Source organism: Bicyclus anynana, chromosome 17 (genome assembly GCF_947172395.1).
Source record: "Bicyclus anynana chromosome 17, ilBicAnyn1.1, whole genome shotgun sequence".
Lineage (NCBI taxonomy): Eukaryota > Metazoa > Arthropoda > Insecta > Lepidoptera > Nymphalidae > Bicyclus > Bicyclus anynana.
This window is the reverse complement of record NC_069099.1, coordinates 14,701,055-14,726,176: the sequence shown is the minus strand read 5'-3', so window position 1 is coordinate 14,726,176 and position 25,122 is coordinate 14,701,055. Positions and strand designations below refer to the sequence as shown.

Genomic DNA, 25,122 nt, shown 5'->3' with positions numbered 1-25,122 from the left:
TTTAACTAATCGTGGATTGTTATCTATATTAATATTATAAAGCTGAAGAGTTTGTTTGACTGAACGCGGTAATCTCAGAAAAAAGAAAGAAGAACGCCCTGCAATATGTGTATCAGCCGTGTCAATGATACGGAGCCGTATTTTGACGGCCGGCCTCCGTGGCGCAGTGGTATGCGCGGTGGATTTACAAAACGGAGGTCCTGGGTTCGATCCCCGGCTGGGCTGATTTTCTTAATTGGTCTAGGTCTGGCTGGTGGGAGTTTTCGGCCGTGGCTAGTTATCACCCTACCGGCAAAAACGTACCGCGAAGCGATTTAGCGTTCCGGTACGATGTCGTGTAAAAACCGAAAGGTGTGTGAATTTTCATCCTCTTCCTAACAAGTTAGCCCGCTTCCATCTTATTCATTCCGCAAGTTGTAGTGAAGTTTTAACTTGTAAAGAATAAAAAAAAGCTTCCAAACTACAAGGGCCCCTTACGTGTAAATGCAAAAAATAGTAAAAAGTAATCCACAATCTCATCTAATTTGGTGCTTCACGTCTGTGGTGTTCACTTCAGAAATGACAAAAGTCGAAAAAAGCAATCTCTCCAAAACTAAATTTTTCTCCCGGGTTAAGGGTGCGCCCGAAAATTGTAAACGTCCTACTTTAGTAGTAGGCTATTTATAATTATTGGGCGCTGAACTACCATATAACTAACTGTAACTATCATATTTATATTGGATAGAAGCAGGCGTTACTTTGCGGAAGTTCATCATGATTATATAATGATTTATTTATTTTGCTATCATCCGCGAAAAGTCGACGAACCCATGTGACAACGTCACCCAGGTCCGGCGAAATACTCTCTACGTACGTTTCACCCCGAAACCGGAGCATCCTCAGGAGATGTTGACTCTACAACGTGCAATTGCACGTTGTAGAGTCAACATCATAGCAAAATAAATAAATCATTATATTATCATATTTATTTTAAGCAAGCGTTTTTATTTTTTTTTTTGTGAGGAATCTTTACCGGTTCAAGTTTATTTCACACACGCAGATAATTGAGAAAAATTTCTGGTATGCAGGTTTCCTCACGAGTAAGTATCTTTCACCGTTTTGAGATACGTCATATTTAATTTCTTAAAATGCACACAACTGAAAAGTTGGAGGTGCATGCCCCTGACTGGATTCGAACCCACCCTTCCGAAATCCGAGGCAGATGTCATATCAATAACAAGAAAAACTACTTATAACTTACTTTACTTACGCCATATACATAGTAAAACTTCATATTTAACTACCTCCTTAAATTCCGAAATATTTTTGGTCTCGTATTACCTACATAATCCTTAAATTTTCCATAAATTACAAAATCCGTATGAAAATTGGACTATTTGAAGTAGAAAATGTATTTGATAAGAAATAACACCTATTGGGTCTTATAGAACTTAGACCCAACGGAATGGACAGTTTCCACGAACCTGTTGTTCAGATCGTCCACAGTTTCGCAATTTGCTAGGCAATCAAAGCGGTTCTGCAGTTCTAGTTGAAAGGACTCGGGGTTTTGAATATGGGCACGAGTAGGTCGGAGCGTAGACTTCACCAGTCGATACCGTTCCAGCTGAATGTTGATATTCAACGTGCCTCTAACCATTCGGTGATCGCTACCGGTTTTCACCCTATGGATCACAGAAACATCGTTGAATATTTGCCGTCTGGTAGACAAGATGAAGTCGATCTCGTTTTTCGTGGAACCATCGGGGCTCATCCAGGTCCATTTCCTGTGTGGTGGCTTCTTGAAGAAGGAGTTCATCATAAAGAGGCCCTCCTTCTCCATGAAGTCAGCCAACATTTGGCCCCTATCGTTCCGTTGCCCATATCCAAATCGTCCCACTTTCAACTCTGAACCGCTACGTTCGCCCAGCTTTGCGTTAAAATCCCCCATCACAACATTGTAATAAGAGTTTGAGGCATGTATGGCTTTAGAAATATCCTCATACAATACCTCTACCTCCTCGTCGGGATGTGTCGAGGTCGGTGCGTAAACCTGTATAACCTTCAACGAATACCGTTTGGTAATTCGGAGGACCAGGAACGCTACCCTGCTCGACACACTCTCGACTTTTACAACATTGTTCACGAGGGACTTGTGAACGATAAATCCGACACCACCCTGGGACTGTTGGTCGCCCTCCCGGTAGTAGAGCATGTTGCCGGATTCAAGGATTATCGAGCCCTCCCCCTCTCTTCGGACTTCAGACAATCCTATGATATCCCAGTGCAACTTGCTCATAACTTCTTCCAGCTCGATGACCTTTTCGTCGGACCTCAAAGTGCGTGCGTTGTATGTTGCCAGGTCTAGTCGTCGGGGTTGGCAGCGGAATCTCTGCCGGAGATTCTTAACACCCCTTGCCCCGCCGTTACCATAACCGCTGCCAGAGCCAGGAATAGCGGGGCTGCCGGGGACTAGGGGCTGTGTTTTGTTTTTGCCGTCCATACAAAGTTTTGCCCAGTACTGACCACGCTGGGCATGCGGGTTGGTCAGCGCAGTGCTAGATTACTCGCGCCGGTGTCGCTGCTGCCCGACACCGGCCTGAGGCATTTCGTAATCTAGCCTGTGGGAATGGATATACCGCCATTCGTCGGTCGCCAGAGCCTCGTCGGTCCATCTGCAGGGTGCACCACGAGCAGGTGAGGTTGGCAGTTGGGGAGACTGACTGGTACTAGCCTCCCCCTTACACCCCTTACACCGTGCGAAAAGAACCAAAAAGTTCTCGGACCAAACACTTAAACTCATGGAAGAGAGGCAAGAAATGAGATTGCAGTCTTCAGCAGATGCGTCAAAATACCGACAAATCAGTAGACAGATCTCTAAGTCGCAAACCAGCGACTTGCGAAACTTCAATACCGGGCGTATTAAAAATGCGATTGAAAACAATCGCGGCTCGAAAGTTTTCGCCAGAGATCTGTCTATTGGACAGAGGCAGCTGACGCGTTTGAAGACCGAACACGGTAATCTAATTTCTTCCAAGCCCGAGTTATTAAGTGAGGTCGAGAAGTTCTATGGACAGCTATACACGACTACTCAGCAGCCTGTTGCCAATTTGGCTAAAGACCCCAGAGCCAAGTTGACCCGACACTATACCGAAGATATCCCGGACGTCAGCCTATACGAGATTAGTGTGGCTCTCAAACACCTGAAGAACAATAAGGCGCCAGGTGAGGACGGAATCACAGCAGAACTCCTGAAAGCGGGTGGAAAACCGATACTTAAAGTCCTTCAGCGATTGTTCAATTCCGTCATTCACGAGGGCACGACGCCTGAGGCGTGGCATAGGAGCGTGGTGGTTCTGTTCTTCAAAAAAGGTGACAACACCTTGCTGAAGAATTACAGACCCATCTCGCTGCTAAGCCATGTTTACAAATTGTTCTCGAGAGTCATTACGAATCGTCTCGCTAATAGGTTTGACGACTTCCAGCCTCCCGAACAAGCCGGTTTCCGAAAAGGCTTTAGTACCATAGACCACATCCATACGCTGCGGCAGGTTATACAGAAGACTCACGAGTATAACCAGCCACTTTGCTTAGCGTTTGTGGACTATGAGAAAGCCTTCGATTCGGTGGAAACCTGGGCTGTGCTAAGGTCATTGCAGAGATGCCGAATTGATTACAGGTATATCCAAGCGTTGAAGTGCTTGTACGAAAACGCCACTATGTCAGTCCGTATTCAGGATCAGACTACGAGGCCAATCCAGTTGCAGCGAGGAGTGCGTCAGGGAGATGTGATCTCTCCGAAGCTATTTACCGCCGCACTGGAAGACGTCTTTAAGCTTCTGGACTGGAGCGGACTTGGCATCAACATCAATGGCGAGTACATCACTCAACTGCGGTTCGCGGATGATGTAGTCATCATGGCACAGACTCTGGATGACCTTAGTACCATGCTCAATGACCTCAGCAGCGTTTCTCAACAGGTGGGCCTGAAAATGAACATGGGCAAAACAAAAATAATGTGTAATGCTCATGTATCGCTCCACCCAGTTATAGTTGAGAACGCTGCACTCGAAATTGTAGACGAATACATATACCTAGGACATATGATCCAGTTAGGTAGGTCCAATTTCGAGAAAGAGGTGAACCGTCGAATCCAACTCGGCTGGGCTGCATTCGGGAAGCTTCGCGACATCTTTTCGTCCGAAATTCCTCAGTGCCTGAAGACAAAAGTCTTCGAACAGTGCGTGTTGCCAGTGATGACCTATGGTTCCGAGACTTGGTCGCTAACTATGGGCCTCATAAGAAGGCTTAGAGTCACACAGAGGGCGATGGAACGAGCTATGTTAGGAGTATCTCTGCGTGATCGAATCAGAAATGAGGAGATCCGCAGAAGAACCAAAGTCACCGACATAGCTCAACGAGTTGCGAAGCTGAAGTGGCAATGGGCGGGGCACATAGTTCGAAGAGCCGATGGACGTTGGGGTCCCAAAGTGCTGGAATGGCGACCCCGCACTAGTAAGCGCAGTGTTGGCCGACCCCCCACCAGGTGGACTGACGACATCAAGCGAGTCGCAGGGATTCGCTGGATGCAGGCGGCTCAGTATCGTGATGTTTGGAAGTCCCTACAAAAGGCCTATGTCCTGCAGTGGACGTCCATCGGCTGATATGATGATGATGATGATGAACACCTATTGTAAATTTAAATTACCGGATTAAACATTTTGATAACAAATATTTATAAGTGCGGCACCAAGTTGGTATGACAAAAATACTTTTTAATTCTATAATCATTAATTAATTATGATAATAATATGAATTCTTCAATATATTTATATAGTTAAGGACTATTATTAAAGGCATCATTAGAATTGTTTTGAATGGGTTTCTCTCTGAAATATTCAATGTAGGTACTAATTAATTAATTAAAGTAATATGTGTATTGACTATTGTTAATTTCAATTTAAAGTATTTTGATAATAAGCAAGCTGTAGGGTAGAATTTGGGGTTTATTTTAATAGGATCTTATTGTAATCGCAATAAATATATTTAGATTTGATTTAATACACATATGACATTCTGTCATAATTTCGTGGAAGTTAATTTTCCACGAATGCTTAATGAACATGGAAAATTGAAAGCTTATCCATAAAAAATGCTAGTATATTTGGACAAAATTTATTTGTTTGCAGATACATGTTGCGTAGGTACGAGTACACACAAATAAAAATAAGTAGCCTATTTGGCACACAAATTACTATTAAATTAATGACTATGATTAAATATTAAGCTGCATTTGATTCTCTTACACACTTTTCAACTACTGCATAAACGCAATATAACTTTTTATTCGCATCAGCCCAATCTTTTTCGGTTTTATCAAACCAGAAGTATCTGCCTTTCACAGATTGATCAACGTCTAGAGCTAAGTAAACGGGAGCTTGGCTAGCGTCTTCTATTGTTATAAAACCAGCTGTCTTTGTCATATCAGTCTTTACGAAACCTGGATGTAAGGAATTTACTGATATACCACGTCCTGCTTCCTTTTGTTGAACTCTTGTTAGAGCACATAAAGAAATTTTTGAAATTCTGTACGACAAAAGTGGCATTTCTTGAAAATCAGCTTCATTAAGTGTACCATTCCTGACAGAATCTACAAACCAATCAACGAACGCATCTATATCTTCCTGTTTAATATCTTCTTTCGTTAGTCGTTCAATCCAATAAGTATTTTTTAGATTAGATATATGACCACAATCACTGGATATATGTATAACACGAGCGTTGTCTTTCAAAATTGGAAACATGTACGTTTGTATTGTAAGTATGCTGTAGTAGTTAGCATTGAGCACACGTATGGTATCTTCATAAGTGGTTTCAGTAAAATTGGCATTAATGACTCCGGCGTTGTTGATAAGGATATCCAAGCCTCCATGTTTCCGTTTCAAGTATTTTGTGAAAGCTTTAACACTTTGTTCATCTGTTACATCGAGTTGATGAAAAAATGGATCATAGCCTTCCTTATTCAATTTTGCAATAGCTTCCTGCCCTCTTTGTGCATCCCTCGCTGTCAGATAAACATACCTCAAGCCACGTTTGCACAGTTCTCTCACTATACCGAATCCTATGCCTTTGTTCGAGCCAGTGACGACAGCTACTTTGTCAGCCATGTTTAAACGTTTGCACAAATCTTTGACTGCACCCGAGCAATGCCCTACGGGCTTATTAGGGCGTGTCTCGACACCAATATTATTGGCCATATTTAATTTTTTACTAACGTTAATTTGGCGATATGTGAGTTTTTATTCTTTAGATAAGTTTACAGATAAGAATACAAACGGAGTGAAATTTATCTATACTAAATGCATGATTACATAATCAATGATAAACATAATAATGCATAAAATGTAGATTAGAGAATTATCATAAGCAGCACAAAAAATTTAATTTTTGTAGATATTTTAATCTATTGATTTAATTAATTAGAAAATAACAAAACAACGTAATCTCCCCCTAGTGATATAAAAATATCAAATGCTTAAAGACTAGTGCTTACTTTTGAAATATTTTGCCCTTGTTGGATGTCATGTGATTCATTGTTGTCAATAAGATATTTGAAAAAAGATAAATTGAGGTAGGACAAGTGGATAAATAACATTATTATATCGGCTAGATAGATAGATAAAATAAGCACTTTAAGTGTTAAGTTGAATGTTAATGTTAAATAACATTTAGGCAACAGCTAAGCTAAGCAGGGAAGGGAATATTATATTTGTTGGTAGAGTTGTGGTTGGTAACGAAAAGTTTTATTCGAATTATTCAGGGGCATGCACCTCCAACTTTTCAGTTGTGTGCATTTTAAGAAATTAAATATCAAACGGTGAAGGAAAACATCGTGAGAGAATTTTCTTAATTCTCTGCGTGTGTAAAGTCTGCCAATCCGCATTGGGCCAGCTTGGTGGACTATTGGCCTAACCCCTCTCATTCTTAAAGGAGACTAAGGCTCAGCAGTGAGCCAAATATAGGTTGATAACGAAGTGAAAGATATACAATTCTGACTCTACTATTTGGCTATTGCAGGCCAATTACTAATACTTGTTTTTATGCCAGTCTTATGACCCCAATTACACACAAGAATGGCTGAAAGCTAGTTAAAACAATAAATAATATAATTATATTTTATCTATAAAGTATCAAAAGTTTACCATTAGCTAACAGGTAAGTTTCTAATTTGTGATATCTTATGTTTGCTTTCATACCGTACTGTAGTTTGAGCTCGATAAGTAAACATAAACACGCGAACAAGCAATTTATTTCAGGTTTTGTAATAAATATTAGGCTTTGAGTAATAAAATACAGATATGGAGCTGAAATGCGAGAACTTACATCTTAGGAAAAACATTATATTTTAATCCTAGCGGATGCCCGCGACTTCGTCCGCCCTTAGACGTCTTTGATCCAGCCCTTACAGTAGTACCGCTATAAAAATGGAGTAATTTCTCCCGTTTTCCCAACATTTCCTTTCACTGCTCTGCTCCTATTAATCGTAGCATGATGAAAAGTACTTTAACCTGCCCAGGAGTATGAAGAATAATTGTACCAAACTTCGTTAAAATCCGTTGAGCATATTAGTTTCTAGTTTCTTTAACGAACATACATACAGACAGACAGACAAAAAAATTTACTGATTGCATATTTAGCATCAGTATCGATCACTAATCACCTATTAAATTTGATATATATTTCATGTACAGAATTGACCTCTCTACAGATTTATTATAAGGATGGATCCTATTTTTTTAGTAGGTAATGATTGTCGGATCCAAAAATGGGCACACCTGATGGTAAGTGGGAAACAATCGACAGTAAACAAAGCAATACTTATTTTAATGCAAGCCTCAATAGCTCAACGACAAAGAGGTCAGACTCATCACCGAGGGCTGGTGGTTCGATCCTCGCCCGTTGGACTATTGTACATACATACTGCCTTCCTCCACTAGTTGGAATGGAATGGGAATATAGGAGCAACAAGTAACCTACATTGGTTCCTCAGCGACACTCCAGAGGCTATTGGCGACCTGGGCGGCCTGTTGAGCTTCTGGAGCGAGCTCGGCTGGATGGAGTGAGCCCAACGGGCATCTACACTGAAGGAACCAAGCACAACAGCCAATCTCATGGCCAAGTGCGGAAACCGAAGGAAGAATAAGGACCACGTGGTGGGCTTAAGCACAGAAAACATGTTTTTTTTTATTATTCTTTACAAATTAGCCCTTGATGACAATCTCACCTGATGGTAAGTGATGATGCAATCTAAGATGGAAAAGGGGTTACTTTTAAGGAGGAGGATGAAAATCCACACTCCTTTCGGTTTCTACACGACATCGTACCGGAACTCTAAATCGCTTGGCGGTACGTCTTTATCGGTAGGGTGGTAACTAGCCACGGCCAAAGCCTCCCACCAGCCAGACCTGGAACAATTACGCAAACCTCAATCGGCCCAGCTGGGGATCGAACCCAGGACCTCTATCTTGTAATTCCGCCGCGCACACCACTGCGCCACGGAGGCCGTCAAAAATTAAGTAATGTAAAAATTAAGTTCCAAATCCCCTCTCCTATTAGAAGGTAGACCTGGCTCTGTAAAGGGCTTAAATTGCTCTATATAATGTACGATATTCCGTGTAACAAACATCGTATTATACCTACCTGTAATTAAAAAATAATTATAAATTGTAACCATAAAGCATCCCGGATTAAAAGATTATCAGGGGCTCAAAACTGGGAACACGCACGCGGTTTACCGCTTTGAGTACTTTCCACGCGTAAGCGGTGAGAGAGGAATGTGCATTTACACCATACGATTACATTAAATTTCTTGATTTCTATGAATTAAGTTGCATCGAAAATAATTTTTGGAGTTCAATCCTTAAGAATCGATTTTTCATTTATAGCCCACGGTATGGAAAAAATAAGGGCAGTAAAAATAGATGAACGAATGACAGTGTACGTTTTTTGTGCGCAATCTATTATGAGCACCTTTCATTTTTCAGGCGTGATTATTGAGACGTACATAGTATATGACTTTCCCAAATCTGTAAGGGAATGGCCTTTTAATACGGACATATTAAATGAAATATCTTTGGAGCAATGATGGCAATGAGGAAAACTCCGAGCAGATTTCGGGACTTATAATATCTGTGTGTAGTTACACTTATCTTCATTGCTCGTGTTTGACTCTCTACCCAAATAAGGGAGGATCCCATTAGAGCAGCTTTGGATATCCGCTGGAATATAAAACTTGCTGCATTCTCGCCTGGTCTATAAGCAGGTTATAGCATCGTGCTAGAGCCGTGATAGCCCAGTGGATATGACCTCTGCCTCCGATTCCGAAGGCTGTGGGTTCGAATCCAATCCGGGGCATGCACCTCCAACTTGTCAGTTGTGTGCATTTTAAGAAATTAAATATCACGTGTCTCAAACGGTGAAGGAAAACATCGTGAGGAAATCTGCACACCAGAGTATTTCTTAATTCTGTGCGTGTGCGAAGTCTGCCAATCTGCATTGGGCCAGCGTGGTGGACTATTGGCCTAACCCCTCTCATTCTGAGAGGAGACTCGAGCTCAGCAGTGAGCCGTATAAGGGTTGATAACGACGAGTATGCCCCTACCATATACTCTTGTTAACACAGAACACAGATAAAACACGTACCTCTTACATCTGTGTTTGCGATCAATCCGATCCGATATCCGATCGGATTGTATAAATATCTTCTGGAATTCGCACCAATTAATGCTTAAAACGGAGTGCATGCGGAAACTAGTGGGAATAACGTGCGAAAGTTTCCTGGCTTTTTGACTATATAAAAAGGCCTGCTTTATTTCAACCGCTCTTTATTTTTTGTGAAGCCGCGTGTGATATATTTTTCTCTTTCAGCTATATTGTAAAGGATTTACATTTACGATATATTTCTTTAATGTTTACATTTGCATATGCTTGGCAATGTTTTTTCAGAGCAAAGATCAATAGATTGATTTTTAGCAATGCCAATAGTCTATATGGATTATACTCTATGCCCATAATGTTGTTCTGTACTAATATAATAAAGCTGAAGAGTTTGGTAGTTTGTTTGCTAGAACGCGCTAATCTCAGGAACTACTGGTCCGATTTGAAAAATTCTTATAGTGTTAGATAGCCCATTTATCCAGGAAGGCTATATTTATTATCCACGTATTTCTACATTTCTACGCGAACGGGAACCACGCGGGGGAAACCGCGCAGCGTCAGCTAGTATCCTTATATTTATGGTAAGTCCCAGTTTAGCATATCTTTTCTACTAAGCTGTGTCAGGTTATTTGTTCTACCTATTCCTAAACAAAAACATCATGGTTTCTCATTTCTGATTCGCAGTACGAATGTATGGAATGCCCATCCGTCCTCGTTATTCCCTACTATCTACTAGAAGGGTATCTTGAAGTCAAAAGTATAATTATTTTCTATGAAAACACACTTTAGGCTGTATCTTCGCTTATCATCAGGTGTAAACACAGATGAGCATGTAGGGCTGTTTTAGCTATTTTTAGGGATTCTTAACTCAAAATAAAAAAATACGGAACTCTATAAGGATCATTTTGATATCTGTATCTGTCTGTGTACACACTCTAGATCAAGATATTCGGTTATTCTTCTCCAATCACATCCCACAAGTTTTAAACGGCTCAAACAATATTCATCAAAGATATCTAAGAACACTCGCAAATAAGTCACTTTTAATACGAAAAAAACGAAATTCAAATCGCTTCATCCGTTCGGGAGCTATGGTGCTACAGAAAGACTGACAGGCAGACACACAGATATATCTAACTTATAACACCCCTCTTTTTTCATCGGGGGTTAAAAACATTTGTACGAAACTCTTATATAAATCATATTCGCATTTGTCCAGTTTTCAAGTTATCAGTGATTCACCTTTATTGAAAGCGTCTCTCTGACACGGTAACATGGACGTATTACTATAATTACGAATATATAGGTAATTAAAATATTAAGAAATTGTCACTAGAAGATTATAATTATGGATTTACATAATTAATTATGTTTTAATTAATCAAATCAGTAAATTTAAAAATAAATTAACATATTTTTCTGCTAGTAATGATAATTACCAGATCGTTAGTAAACGCACAGTAGGTATACTAATCAAAATAAAAATTTTGTTTTGATAAATAAGAATTTATTTGTATATACCTTATCTAGTAACTTATCAGTAGAATAAAAACTAACATAACGTCAAATTAAGGTCAGTACGATTCAAAATCTTGTTAATGAAGTAACTCATATTGAGTTACACTCAAACAAATAAGTGTGATTTGGTACAATAAGAAAATTTTGCAATCGTTGAAACATGAGTGATAAAGTAGCTATCGTCACTGGCTCCAACAAAGGCATAGGATTCGGTATAGTGAGAGAACTGTGCAAACGTGGCTTGAAGTATGTTTATCTAACATCGAGGAACGTACAGAGAGGAAGACAAGCTATTGAAACATTGAACAACGAAGGTTATAACCCCCTTTTTCATCAACTTGATGTAACAGATGAGCTTAGTGTTGAAATATTCGCACATCACCTGAAACAAACACATGGAGGCTTGGATATCCTTATAAACAACGCTGCAATTGCTACGGAAAAATTTACAGAGACCACATATGAAGATTCAGTACGTGTGATTGATACTAACTATAACAGCATTCTAATTATTGAAAAACATATTTTTCCGATTTTGAAATGCAATGCTCGAGTAATAAACGTATCTAAGAACACTCGCAAATAAGTCACTAGTAGCTGTGGTCACATTTCTAATCTAAGAAATAAATATTGGATCGATCGACTATCGATGGAAAATATTGAGAAAGAAGATATAGATGCGTTCGTGAATTGGTTTTTGGATTCTGTTAAAAATGGAACTCTTAATGAAAACGATTTTGAAGAAATGCCTCTTTTAGCTTATAGGATATCTAAAATAGCTGTATGCGCCTTAACACGACTTCAACAAAGAGAAATTGGACGTGGTATATCATTAAATTCCTTACATCCAGGGAATGTAAAGACTGATATGTCTAAAACGACTGGTCACCTAACTATAGAAGAAGCTAGCGATGCTCCTGTGTACTTAGCTCTAGACATCGATCAATCTGTGAAAGGAAAATACTTTTGGTTTGATAAAACCGAAAAAGAATGGGCAGATGCTAATGAAAAGTGGTACTGCAAGTATGAGGAGATTGACAAATGCTTAAGAGAATTAAATATAGTTAATTAGGATCGAAGGCTTTCTCATAGTCCACAAACGCTAAGCAAAGTGGCTGGTTATACTCGTGAGTCTTCTGTATAACCTGCCGCAGCGTATGGATGTGGTCTATGGTACTAAAGCCTTTTCGGAAACCGGCTTGTTCGGGAGGATAGTGTCACATATACTTTTGTATCATAACTTTGTTCACGAGATAAAGAGTTTTCTTTTTAGATTTTTTTTATTATAATTTTTTAATCCATAAATGTTCATTTTGGTTAACAATTAAATAAATTTTGTGCGCCTTCCAAATGTGGCTTACGACTGCCTCGCATTGGATCACAGTCATATTATATATTAAGAGCCATTTAATGTTGGACATTGATATAGTGGAAGTTGGTCGACTACTCTCTATGAAGTTCGGAGTTCGAGTCCCGAGTTTTGTAATAGAATCGTCGAATCCCGATCGCCGAATGATTTGACAGCTAAAACTGTTCTACTTTCTTTGGTTATAATAGGGCTAGTAATTCTAATGACTGTTTATTTTTAAAATAAAAAAAGTAATGAGATTTATTCAGTTTGGTTTCAAACATCTTGCGAGAACCATGAATTTTTTTCCAGGATAAAAAGTAGCCTAATCCAGTAAAACTTTCATTAAAATCGGTTGAGTCGTTCCAGAGTTAGCCTGTTTAGAGATTAGTTAGCCTGGACAAACAGACATAGACTACTTAAAAATATACACGAATTTTAAAAAGTTCGTTTACCTATATTGTTTGTAGGTGAAAGGATCTTCGTTTCGACCGCGGATCTTTAGACTACCCACGCTTTTTTTTAAACCACTAATCTGTGACTGATGAGCTAAATGTAATGACACATAAACTAACTAAACCCACAACTCCACCCCACTCAGGGAAAGTGGTCGAGAGCATCGCGCGAACGCTGTTGAAGAAAACTGCCCCCGACACTTAGGAAAATTGTAGTGTCGCGTTAAGCTGAGTGTGCATTGTTGAATTTGTCGCAGCGTCCCATTCCCCTGATCCGACGTTTTTATTTTATATACTATCTATTCCAGTCTGCAATATCTGTGGTTTTTTCCGGAGAATGATCTATTTTCATATCAAATTTGAGTCAAAATAGTCAATAAAGCTATGACATGTGAAGTAACAATCAATCAATCAGTCAAAATATCGTTAATTTCAACCAGGCTTTAAAAACGTCATGTTTGATTATTTGCAAAGATTCTACTACCTTTTCTGGACGTAGCTTTTGCTGGTTTTGCTGAGAAGAACAAAAATATACACACACTCAAAATTTTGTCATTTAATAATATTATATTCAACATTATCAACCCATATTCGGATCACTGCTGAGCTCGAGTCTCCTCTCAGATTGAGAGGGGTTAGGCCAATAGTCCTCCACGCTGACCCAATGCGGATTGACGCTTCACACACACAGAGAATTAAGTATTCTCTGGTGTGCAGGTTTCCTCACGATGTTTTTTCTTCACCGTTTGAGACACGTGATATTAAGTTTCTTAAAATGCACACAACTGAAAAGTTGGAGGTGCATGCCCTGGACCGGATTCGTACCCACACCCTCCGGAATCAAAGGCAGAGGTCATATCCACAGGGCTATCACGGCTCAATTAATATTATTGTGATTATGCAATTGTTTCTAGTTTTTAACATTGTCTCTTAAATACTTGTACGAGTATACCCACTTCACTCACATAGGCTATACAAAATGGTCGTACATACCCACTTATTATGTTAATATTCCTGTGTTTATTTGTATGAATACATGATTAAAGTTCATTAAATACTTTGCTATTGTACATTACCATACCGCATTAAAATCTCTGTGTAAACCCGCCGTTATAAAATGTAGTGCCCTCCACTAACGTTTGCCCTGACGTTAACGTTATAGCAAAGCTTTGGTAAGGCATTTTTAACCTTATTATCAAAGCAATAAATATGCTAGGAAATGCACGTAGGGATTGTTATGCGTCCGGTCGTCACATCATTGACCCATGAGCTAACACTTTGGGACGTAAAAATATTGTCTTAGTAGATTGTGAAAGGGTTACATTTTTGTCAACAAAGGGAGTGGGAAGGGATTGGCTTTTTATGAGTTGCATGACATTAAATAACTATATCTACCCGGTACATAGTACCATTAGTCCAGGATCTGAGGAGCATTTTTCAATTGATTACTATCAAGTTAATTTTCCGTGAGTAACTTCATGAGACGCTCAACTTTTTTTTTTTTTTTTTTTTATTTATTTGGTTAACCAACAACCTTACATTTCTTACAAGCTATATAATATTTTAATAACATAGGTAACAAGGCAAAATGTTTGGCCACTTATAGGTTAACGCTACATGCTCTAAATAAAAAGATTATCTTTATAATTATAATACTAATTAAAGTTAAACAGTTTTACAGCTATACATAGGTAAAAAATATAGATACAAATTTAAAAGAAAAAAAATCGCATGCATTGAAATACGAGTATATTTAAATGAACAAAACAAAATTTTAAAATATAAACATATAATGTAATAGGACTAAAATAGATTAATAGCTACACGCATTTCCTTTTTGAAGTTGGCTACGGACCCATTATAAATGTCTAACATATAAAACTTATTGTATAATTTTGATATTCTTGAGATTGGCGAGTTTGCACCCATAACTGTTGATCGGCGGGGACCAAGAAGTAGAAAGTATTTTATATTTATTTTTATTTTTATTTTATATTTATGAAAATTCTTGGTTCTGGTAGCTAACAGAGTTACTAGGTAATAACATTTTTGAGCGTAGGAACGAGATAACGTACCACACAATTTATAAGACAATGTAGGGTAGGAGTTAGGGTGTAGGGTTAAGGAGTGCCTTTATGACATGTTAACTCACATTAGGGATGCTATTCTGTAACGATATATATCACTTCGACAGTGTGAGGTTCGAACTCGTATCCATGGCTTTCTGTCTATAGTATAGTGTTAGACAAAGAGAGATAGAGCTGAATTCGAAACTCTCACTTGTGCGTTATACAAAACATCGTTACTTAATAGCCCTCCTGCTGTTGTTCTACCAGCGAAATTGGAAGAAGACAAACACTTTCAGGTTTGTCTGTATTAATAATATACAGAGGAAAGATGTGTATCTTTGTATGTAACGGAATAACTCAAAAACTACTGGACCGATTTCAAAAACTCTTTCACTAATAGAAAGCTACATTATCCAGGAATAACATAGGCTATATTTTATCCCCGTAGTCTTACGTAAACTGAAATTACGCGAGTTAAACCGTGAGGCGTCTGCTAGTATCGAATTGTATTTTATCAACAAGGTACGCGAACATCGCCGCGCGATAAATCTAGTTTTAAGTATTTTTTATTTGAATACAATCCTAACGTTGTTTGAGTATATGTAATAAAGATAACAACTGTAGGTAAATAAAACGGCTTGCTAATAATTTTGTTCAAACTAAATTGCGCCGTATTTTGTCGTAGCGAGAGTCGCTATTTATTTTAATGACGTTGCGGAGTGAATCTTCTGTACTTGTACATATGTTTTCTAATAGTACTTAAGTTTGACAAAAGTATTATCATCTGGTGTGAGTAAACTATTAATAATAAATACATTTTGCGCAGCTGTGTGCAACCTTTGGCCCCATGCCACTAACTTGTTACTTAGTTAAGACTGTGCCTGTTCTGTAAAGTATTGCACTGTGAGACTGCAGCTATAAACTCGTTGGATACATGAATGATCTTCTAAAGAACACGAAATGTTTACTGTAAACGGTAAGATACCCTAAAATCTATAATAATGCTTGTGACTTTAACAATTTTAGCAGGATTTTCAAAGATAGGGGAATTTTCATTTTGTTAACATTTTCAACATAGACAGATGGTACCTAGACTTTGTGGGCATACACTAAATTATATCCGGTAAACACCCGATAGAAAAGTGACGTTGCTTTTCCCGTCGGTCATTTCTATCAAGACTATAAAAGAGAGGAGACCAGCAGGCTAAAGGTACTATTACACATGCTCTAAAATAGCATGCTAAAAACGTGCTATTAAGTATGCTCCATACGAGCATGCTTATCATCAGTTTACATTTGCTATCAATAAGCATGCTATTTTTAAGTATGTTCCTGAATAAGCAAGCTCAAAGTAAACATTCCAATTACACATGCTAATTTGTATCTATCGCTCTCTGTCTATAGTATCCTGTTAGACAGGGAGAGATAAAGAATACAGAATAGCAATGCTGATCTACTAGCATACTCAATAAGCAAATCTGTTCAGACGTGCTAAAAGCAGGTCCCCTTTCACCCGCGCAGATTCTCGAGCAAGCTCGAAATAAGCATGCTCATAATTAGCAATGTTGCGATACACATGCTAATAATTGAAATGAGTGGATATCATACAGTAGGTAGATGACATTGTCCAGTTAACATTTTTATTTTTGTTAGCAAACGGCTTTACGGAATACGAATAATGAGGTGGTTATTTGATTTGGTGTTTATTTTAATAGGTTGCTAATAAACACCAAATAAGTGAATAGGCCAGCTGGTGTATTCACTATTTATTTATTGCTAACTGATCAAAATTACTAACTAATGTCTAAATAGAAATTGTCAATGTCTACAGAGCAAAATGTATAATTTCAAAGTGAATAGCGTTCCCAGAAGTGTGAATTTCAGAATTTCATTTTCGCGCGGTTCCCGCTCCCATAGGAATGTGGGGATAATATATAGCCTATAGCCTTTCTCGATAAATGGGCCATCTAACACTGAAAGAGTTTTTCAAATCAGACCAGTAGTTCCTCAGATTAGCGCGTTCAAACTAACAAACAAACTCTTCAGCTTTATAATATTAAGTATGGATGGGCTACAAAGAATACGTAATTGTTATCGATTTGACGTTACTTATATGTAAGTGGCTATTATACAATAAAGTTAGTAAATAGGCCGGCTAGAGATACAGGCTGTGGGCCATTAAAAATTTATAGTATTGATTAATTAAAAACTTTAATGTTATTACAATTAATTGTATTTCAACGTTGTTTAACGGTTGCATTCGTAGGAACCTTCACTCCATTACTAACGTCGAATTGATGTCGGCGTATAATTGGATTCCCACTAAAAACAATGGACGTTGATTCGATAAATTTGCACTGCACACTGCTGCTGTGGTATCCGCGAATAGAATAATAATATCGAATAGTATCAATCCTTTCGTGAATATAATAATTTGAATAGTATCAATATTTTATAATCGGATAGAAAATTGAAACCGAATTTCATGTTGTGAATATAGGTTTTGTGCAATGGTTGTGTTTAATTTATTGTTCGACAGGTTTTTCGTTTCGTATCAATTTTTGTTTTTAAGCTAGTGGACGACCTTCGTCAATACATATAAATATAACTGAAATATCTGCCCAATGACGCCGGCCCAATGCAGACTTCAGGCACGCAGAGAATTTAGAAAATCCTCTGGTATGCAGGTTTCCTCACGATGTTTTTTCTTCAATCGTTTGAGACACGTGAGAGAATAGCATATTAAAATAAATTACAAGCTTTTGAAAAAAGAAAATGTTTTACTTTTTTACTTTATCCCGGAAAAATCCATGGTTGCCTCGGGATTTGTAAAACCAAATTTCAAGCGTACTTAGTCGTAAATACTCGTATTTATCACTTCATCGTGATCTTGGGTTATTCATGTTTAGTGCAACTCACCTTGTACAAGTTCTTCCTATAAATGTCGCTCTAAGTCTTTTAACCTTAAAGGCGCAGGTTCTAAGCCTTCATAATCATTCATCATTATCAGCCAATGGACGTTCACTGCTAGACATAGGAATCTTGCATATACCTCCAAGCACAACGGTTTCGAGCCGCCAGCATCCAACAACTCCCTGCTACCCGCTTAATATTCTCGGTCCACCTAGTGGAGGGTCGACCAACACTGCCCTTACCGGCGCGGAGTCGCCATTCCAGCATCTTGGAACCCCAACATCCGCTCTTCGAACTATGTGGCTTCAGCTTCGCGACTCTCTGAGCTATGTCAGTGACTTTGGTTCGTCTGAGGATCTCGTCATTTCTGATACGCTCACGCAGAGAAACCCCAAGCATAGCTCGCTCCATCGCCCGCTGAGTGACTTTGAGCCTTTCAATAAAGTCCATAGTTAGCGACCAAGTCTCGGATCCTTAGGTCATCACACGCACTATTCGAAGACTTTCGTCTTCAGGCACTGAGGAATTTCGGACAAAAAGATATCGCGGAGTTTCCCGAACGCTGCCCAGCCGAGCTGGATTCGGCGATTCACCTCTTTCTCGAAATCGGACCTACTTAACTGGACTGTGCGTCCTAGGTATATATTCGTCTACAATTTCTAAGCCTTAAGTGTCAGTAATTACACTAAATATGCCCTTCAGATCGGAACACGGATTTTCTTTATTAATGTGAAATTCTGACATAAAAATCTTTATTTCAGCTACTCGTCATGAATGTCGGAGATTAAAATTTTACTTAAATAAAAATTTCAAGTTTCTAGATGCAAACGGAACCACCTCAGCTAGTATACGCAAAGATGTTAACAGTGTAATATTTATGTCAAATAGCTAGAACGTAGCGTACCGTAACGCAATCTCAGACATTCCTGACAGGCATAATCTGTAGCAGCCCGCTTGGCGCACGAGCTATGAGCTACAGTGGAAAATCACGTGCACATTTTAACACCATTTAGTTACACGGCAAAGCCTTTTCGTTAGACGGGAAATATTTCATTTTATCCTTTGAGGGTGCGTTGTTATGAAAACAGGTCTTTCGCCGAATTTCCGAGATCCATTCAGAGAGAGGAAACATCCGAAAGATTTATTAAATTCAACCAAAAATCCCCCAGGCCCCTGTCGCTATTCGCTGGGAATATTGTTAAAAAGAGACCCGTATGTGGAAAATGAGAGAAATTATTTGGGATATTCCTTATGAAATTTGATGTTGGATTTGTGAACGCTTTCCGGGCGTTTGGGTCTTGTCAATTGTTCTCGAGGGTTTTATATAAGTAACGCTTCACGGTGATGGGTTTCCTTATTTAAACGGATGATGGACAAAATTACTGTGTTGTATTATTTTTAATATTTATGAAAAAGTAAGTACAAAATAGAGCCGAGAGTCGTAAGAGCCGTGATAGCCCAGTGGATATGACCTCTGCCTCTGATTCCGGAGGGTGTGGATTCGAATCCGATCCGGGGCATGCACCTCCAACTTTCGAGTAGTGTGCATTTTAAGAAATTAAATATCACGTGTCTCAAATGGTGAAGCGAAACATCGTGAGGAAACCTGTATACCAGAGAATTTTCTTAATTCTCTGCGTGTGTCAAGTCTGCCAAGTCGCCTTAGGCCAGCGTGGTCGATTATTGGCCTAACCCCTCTCATTCTGAGAGGAGATTCGAGCTCAGCAGTGAGCCGAAAATGGGTTGATAAAGCAGTACAAAATGTAACTGTGCATGTCAAAAGCCTATGCGTGACCTATAACACTGATGATAATAATTTATATCAATTTGAAATAGTTTCATAATAGGGTAAATTTTTGAATAGTCCATTTATAGAGGAAGAATATATTTTTATAAAATAGGAAGGTTTTTTTTTAAATAAAGAATACTTGCCATATCTTTTAAATATGACCAATATTCCCATTCCCCTCCAACTATTCGGGAAAGACTGTGCTAGGAGAGGGTACGACAATAGACCAACGGGGCGGCGATCGAACCACCACCCATCGGTGATAAGTCCGACCGCTCTTACCGTTGAGCTATTGAGGCTCTGAAATTGAGGTTATATATTTACATAACAGTACGATTAGTAGGAAATATTTTGAGACCTTCTGTTGCGTGCTTTTTAGCAGACTCAAAAGTGACTATAAAAATAATATAAAATTTTGTATGGGTATGTTTATTAATTATGTCTATAAATGGAAAAAAAAAGTTTGAAATAAAAAGAAATATTTCTGGGTTCCTTCCTTACATGCAAAGTGAGGATGACCCCATGGTGTGGGTATTGCTATCGGTATTTTTGTGCATTACGTAGAGGATTAAAGTGCTAACTTACTCTACGGAACCCTACTCTGCGCGTGGCCCGACACGCACTTGGCCGGTTATTTCTTTTACATCATTGGTGAAAACGGTTAAAGCAACGCAAATTCTTGTTTGAAGGAATTTATAAAAAAAGTTACAAACGAAGTCGTAGGCGTCTGCTAGTCACACTAATATAATAAAGGCGAAAGTTTGTGTGTAAGTGTGAAAGTGTGTAAGTATGTTTGTTCCTCTTTTACGCTACGGCTACTAAAGCGATTTAGCTGAAATTTGGAATGGAAATAGATTTTACTCTGGATTAACACATAGGCTACTTTTTATGCCGGAAAATTCAATGGTTCCCACGGGATTTGTGAAAAACTGAATTCCACGCGGACGAAGTCGCGGGCGTCCGCTAGTTTATAATAAGAGTAGCAATGTATTACTAATTTAACTCAATTTAATAATCTCTTTATTGTCATAACACTGGATTTCCATTTGAAGAATCCACCGAGACTTACGACGTTTCAATTTAAAGTTGGTAATGCCAGAAAGTTTTCCGTGCTTAATATGAATGCAACCATTAAAACACTGTGAACAGCTATTTATGACACTCCCACCACCAAAGTGACTAAGGTTTTGTGCATTAATATGTCATTAACACAATTTAATGGGCCCCGACATTCCAGGCGGCGATGCCGAGTGGAACTCTGTGTTTTACTGCTAATCAAAATTCGACTATGCTAATTTTAGAACTGAAATAATACACTAAAGCTGTGAGCGGCAGGATTTACGCTGTGTTTGGAATATTAAATTAGCTCCACACTGCAATAGTCGAACGTTATGTGGGGAAACTGCGTGGAATGTTAAATGCTGAATTTTTTCCCCACCTCCCCAAAATGGGCAAAATCGATACGTGTATTTACGTATGAAAGATTGACGCCCTCTGGTTTAGGTGTTGCTTTGTAACCGAGAGCTTTTGGGTTCGATTTCTAGTTAAGGTCAATGAAAAGTTTGTGATATTGTAGAAGGTGATCTCTGGATCTATGAGTATGTTCTTTTCCTGTTAAAATAACAAATTAAGACCATAGTTTTGCAGAATAGATTATCACCAATGGACGTCCACGTAAACATTTTGTAGGGACTTCCAAACATCACGATCCTGAGCCGCCTGCATCCAGCGAATCCCTGCGAGTCGCTTGAAGTTGTCAGTCCACCTGCTGAGGGGTCGACCAACTGCGCTTTCTATTGCTTGGTCACCATCCCAGCACCTCAATGTTCACTGGCTTAACCACTTGAGATTCGCCACTCGTTGAGCAATGTCGGTGACTTTGGTTCTTCTACGGACCTCCTTTTTTCTGATTCGATGACGTAGACATACTGCGAACATAACCTGTTCCATCGCCCGCTGTGTGACTCTGAGACCTAACTATGAGACACATAGAAAGCGACGAAATCTCGGAACCATGATATTATTATAGTCACGTAATGAATATGTATATAGAAAGTTTTAAATATCTTTCTTTATACAAATTCTTCAAGTGTTGGATAATTTACGAGGGATATACTTTTTGTTATCGGACCCACCAAAGTTTGGAATTAAAATCACCTAACCTAACCCCCTCCCCACCATAGTTCGTTACGTTTATATTTTTGTCTAACTACCTATACTATCAAATAGACAAAGTTTGAAAAGTATAGTCATTGATAAATATTTTGTTCACGGGTCCAAAGACTATTTTATTACAGAAGCGATACACGATACCATAACATCTTCAACCCTTATTTCTTAACCCTAGAATGTTTGTTTATGACCAGCAATAATAATATCTGTACAGCTGAGCAGGACCTTTGGCTTCATGCCACTGTCTTGTAGTTGAGGCAATGTTTTGTTAGGCATCGCCACTTACTTACTTGTACCTTTGGAACGCTTTGTCACAGAATATTTAATGGAACAAGATGTTCCAACAACTTTTTTCGTTAATAACTGACAAACAATCAAAATCTATACTCGTACAATTTTGGCATGAAAATACTTCATATTTTATTACATTTTGCTATTATATTTTTTGGTATTATTATCTAATCCTAAAAATTTCCTTATCAATAAAGAATTTATCTGAACTTAAAATTAATAATATGGGTTTAACAATTTTTATTATTTCGCAAAGAATTCACTTATGTAAAACTTACAGGCTAATACAATACATTTTAGTTTGAGCGTATAAGAATAGTAAAAATAATAATAATAGTGCTAACAAATATATACACACTAATATATACAATAGGTACACAATATTTCAATATTTTAATAACTATTTGCGGGTAGTTATTGAAAAATACCAACAGCGACCGACCGGTCGAATATACCTACACTGACATATATTTTTTTTCTCATCATCATCATCTTCATCATCATCATCATCATCATCATCATCATCATCACCATCATTATCATAAAAAACCCCCTCTTTAGCTCCCTTCTTATTAAAGATTGTTAATTTTTTAATGATTCGAACCCTGCGCTTCGTGGACCGTCACTAAACAAGATAACCAATGGACCAAAAAGGCAATTATAACTCTCGAGTGAACTTAAGATTTATCAAAGCGATTAAGAAGGACAGGCTGAGCACGTCAAATTAATTACACCCATTCGAGATAATCACTTAGAAACTCTAGGAGGATGCTTTTTTGCTCTTCCCGTCCTGGCGTCGCTAAACTTTGTCGCATAAATTATTACTGGGTAATTAATGTCTTTAAATTTAAGTAGCTGTGTTACTACGGAATTTCTAGTACTTGATTTTTACATGGGCTATACATATATGGGCTACACACCTGCAGTTTTTAGTGTGCAGTTTTCACAGTGCAGTTTTTAGTGTGCAGTTTTTACTGTACAGTCAAACTGTTCAGTCCAAACGTCCGTGTGTAGGGAAACTGAAAACTGTACAGTTGTTTCTAATTATATTGTTTTACCTGTTTCTAATGATTTTTATTATTTTTTTTAAATTAGATAAAACTGTACACTTAAGACTGAAGAGTTAAAACGCATAATGATCAAAGTGGTCAAAGATGGCGATATTATGACCTATAGAACGGGTTTTGCTAGCTTTACTTGTTTTGGCTTTGGGTCAAATTACCTCTGATAATAAAATTAAATTACACAAATATAATAAATAAAATGAAATTAATTAATCAAATAAAATAAAATAAAATTGAAAGTATACGATAATGTAAATTAAGACCGATATTTCGTTACTTTAATTGTAATGACAATACAATTTAATGTACTCAGTCTAATTTAATTTGACATGTCATAACATTTATTTTTCACAATTTAAGCCTTAATAGCTCAACAATAAAGGTGCGAACTCATCACTGAGGGGTTGTGGTTCGATCCCCAATATCCGAATATTTTCGGGGTAAATAATATTTCTTTTGTAAATAGATCTTAAAATATGTCCTTATACGCATCTTTATAATTAAGACGTAGCCAAGTTTTACGTATTTTAAAATGCATAAAACTTGGCTACGTCTAATAAAGACGTGTGTTACATGAATAGTCCGAATTATTTGAATTACTTTGTATGAAAACATTAAAAGTTTTTATTTTTTAGTGGACTCGTCAACACCTTGAAGTTATGGGAAATACTCCCTAGCACCCTGTATAATAGATATACGCCTCAGCGGCAAAGTTTTCTATTTTGACTGCGACATCTGTCTACAGTTTCTTAAAATTAAAAAAAGAATAATAATAATAATATTATTATCCGGGAGATTCGTAAGTAACCTCGTATGTACAATCTATAACACTTTGTATATTTTGTATATACAAAGTGTTATAGATTGTACAGAAAGCTCACAAATACTAAATATTTTATTTATGACGGATGAGTTCATTCTTTCCCTGAGTGAATGTCTATACGATTTGTAAGGTGTAAATATATTTAAGTTGAGAACACAATGAGTCCGTTTAACCATTTCGTAATATAGACGATTTTAATTTAATACAGTGTCAGTGATTTATTTCCTCACGTTTTTACTATAGCATCGCAGTAATAAACAGTCGTCATCTCTTGGACGCGGACAAAAACCTTCTGTTTTATATTTCTTTACTGATTTTGCCGACCGACTATCGCACAAAACCTACTATAATTTAAATTTTTACCTTTATTTCTAGATTGTCTTTGGTTTTTTTTACTTTTTCTATACCTTATTTTACTCTACCAAATAATAAAACACTCATAATGTACCTACAAAGATTTAAAAAAATATATGATTTTGAATTATCAGCCTATTTTAACGAAGAGGTTATATACGCTGCTTCAATGGGGGGTAAGCGGCCTGTAGTTTACATGTATGTAATAGGAATAATAAAAAAATGTTTTCGCACATTCTCTTATGTATTCCCGGTGTGTTGCAGGCTTTATTCCAGCGTTAAGCGCAATGTGTGGATTTAAAATTCCATTTCCGCGTACGTGATCGCGTAAGTTCCGATCCGGATTCCGGCGCCCGCGAGCAAGCCTTTCTGTTTTCTTTCCGCTTCCGGCCGTGTATACCTGCCCTTGCAATCATTTTCATACACGAGCCGTGAAAGGAATTTCTTTTGCGATGTTATAGATGTTTATTATGTTGATAGAAGGGGTTTCTTGCTACACATTTGATACACATCAAATAAAGGAGTTAAAAATATAGAATTTTTATTTTTAAAATTGCAGTTGATGACAGATGTATTTTTTTTTTATTTTATTATTATTAAGTACTGAATAAAATATATTAATTAAAACTAAGA

The 25,122-nt window shown here is 37.9% G+C and overlaps 2 protein-coding genes across 2 annotated transcripts; both read right to left on the bottom strand.

Annotated features, from left to right (window-relative positions):
• Nucleotides 1-1,411: 1,411 nt before the first annotated feature.
• On the bottom strand, nucleotides 1,412-4,107 carry LOC128198889 (craniofacial development protein 2-like). The gene is made up of 2 exons (XM_052886366.1): nucleotides 3,986-4,107; nucleotides 1,412-2,725 (listed from the first exon to the last, which is right to left on the bottom strand). The coding sequence occupies exon 2, from the start codon at nucleotides 2,477-2,479 to the stop codon at nucleotides 1,412-1,414; it is 1,068 nt and encodes a 355-aa protein (XP_052742326.1). The 5' UTR covers nucleotides 2,480-2,725; nucleotides 3,986-4,107.
• A 1,151-nt stretch (nucleotides 4,108-5,258) lies between these two features.
• Nucleotides 5,259-6,143, bottom strand: LOC112049359 (carbonyl reductase [NADPH] 1-like). The gene has a single exon (XM_052886365.1). It carries the CDS (start codon nucleotides 6,141-6,143, stop codon nucleotides 5,259-5,261), a length of 885 nt encoding a protein of 294 aa, XP_052742325.1.
• Nucleotides 6,144-25,122: the final 18,979 nt, after the last annotated feature.

Coding starts and splice junctions, on each gene's coding strand:
- LOC128198889 (XM_052886366.1), bottom strand. CDS start 2,479: ATGGACGGCAAAAACAAAACACAGCCCCTAGTCCCCGGCAGCCCCGCT.
- LOC112049359 (XM_052886365.1), bottom strand. CDS start 6,143: ATGGCTGACAAAGTAGCTGTCGTCACTGGCTCGAACAAAGGCATAGGA.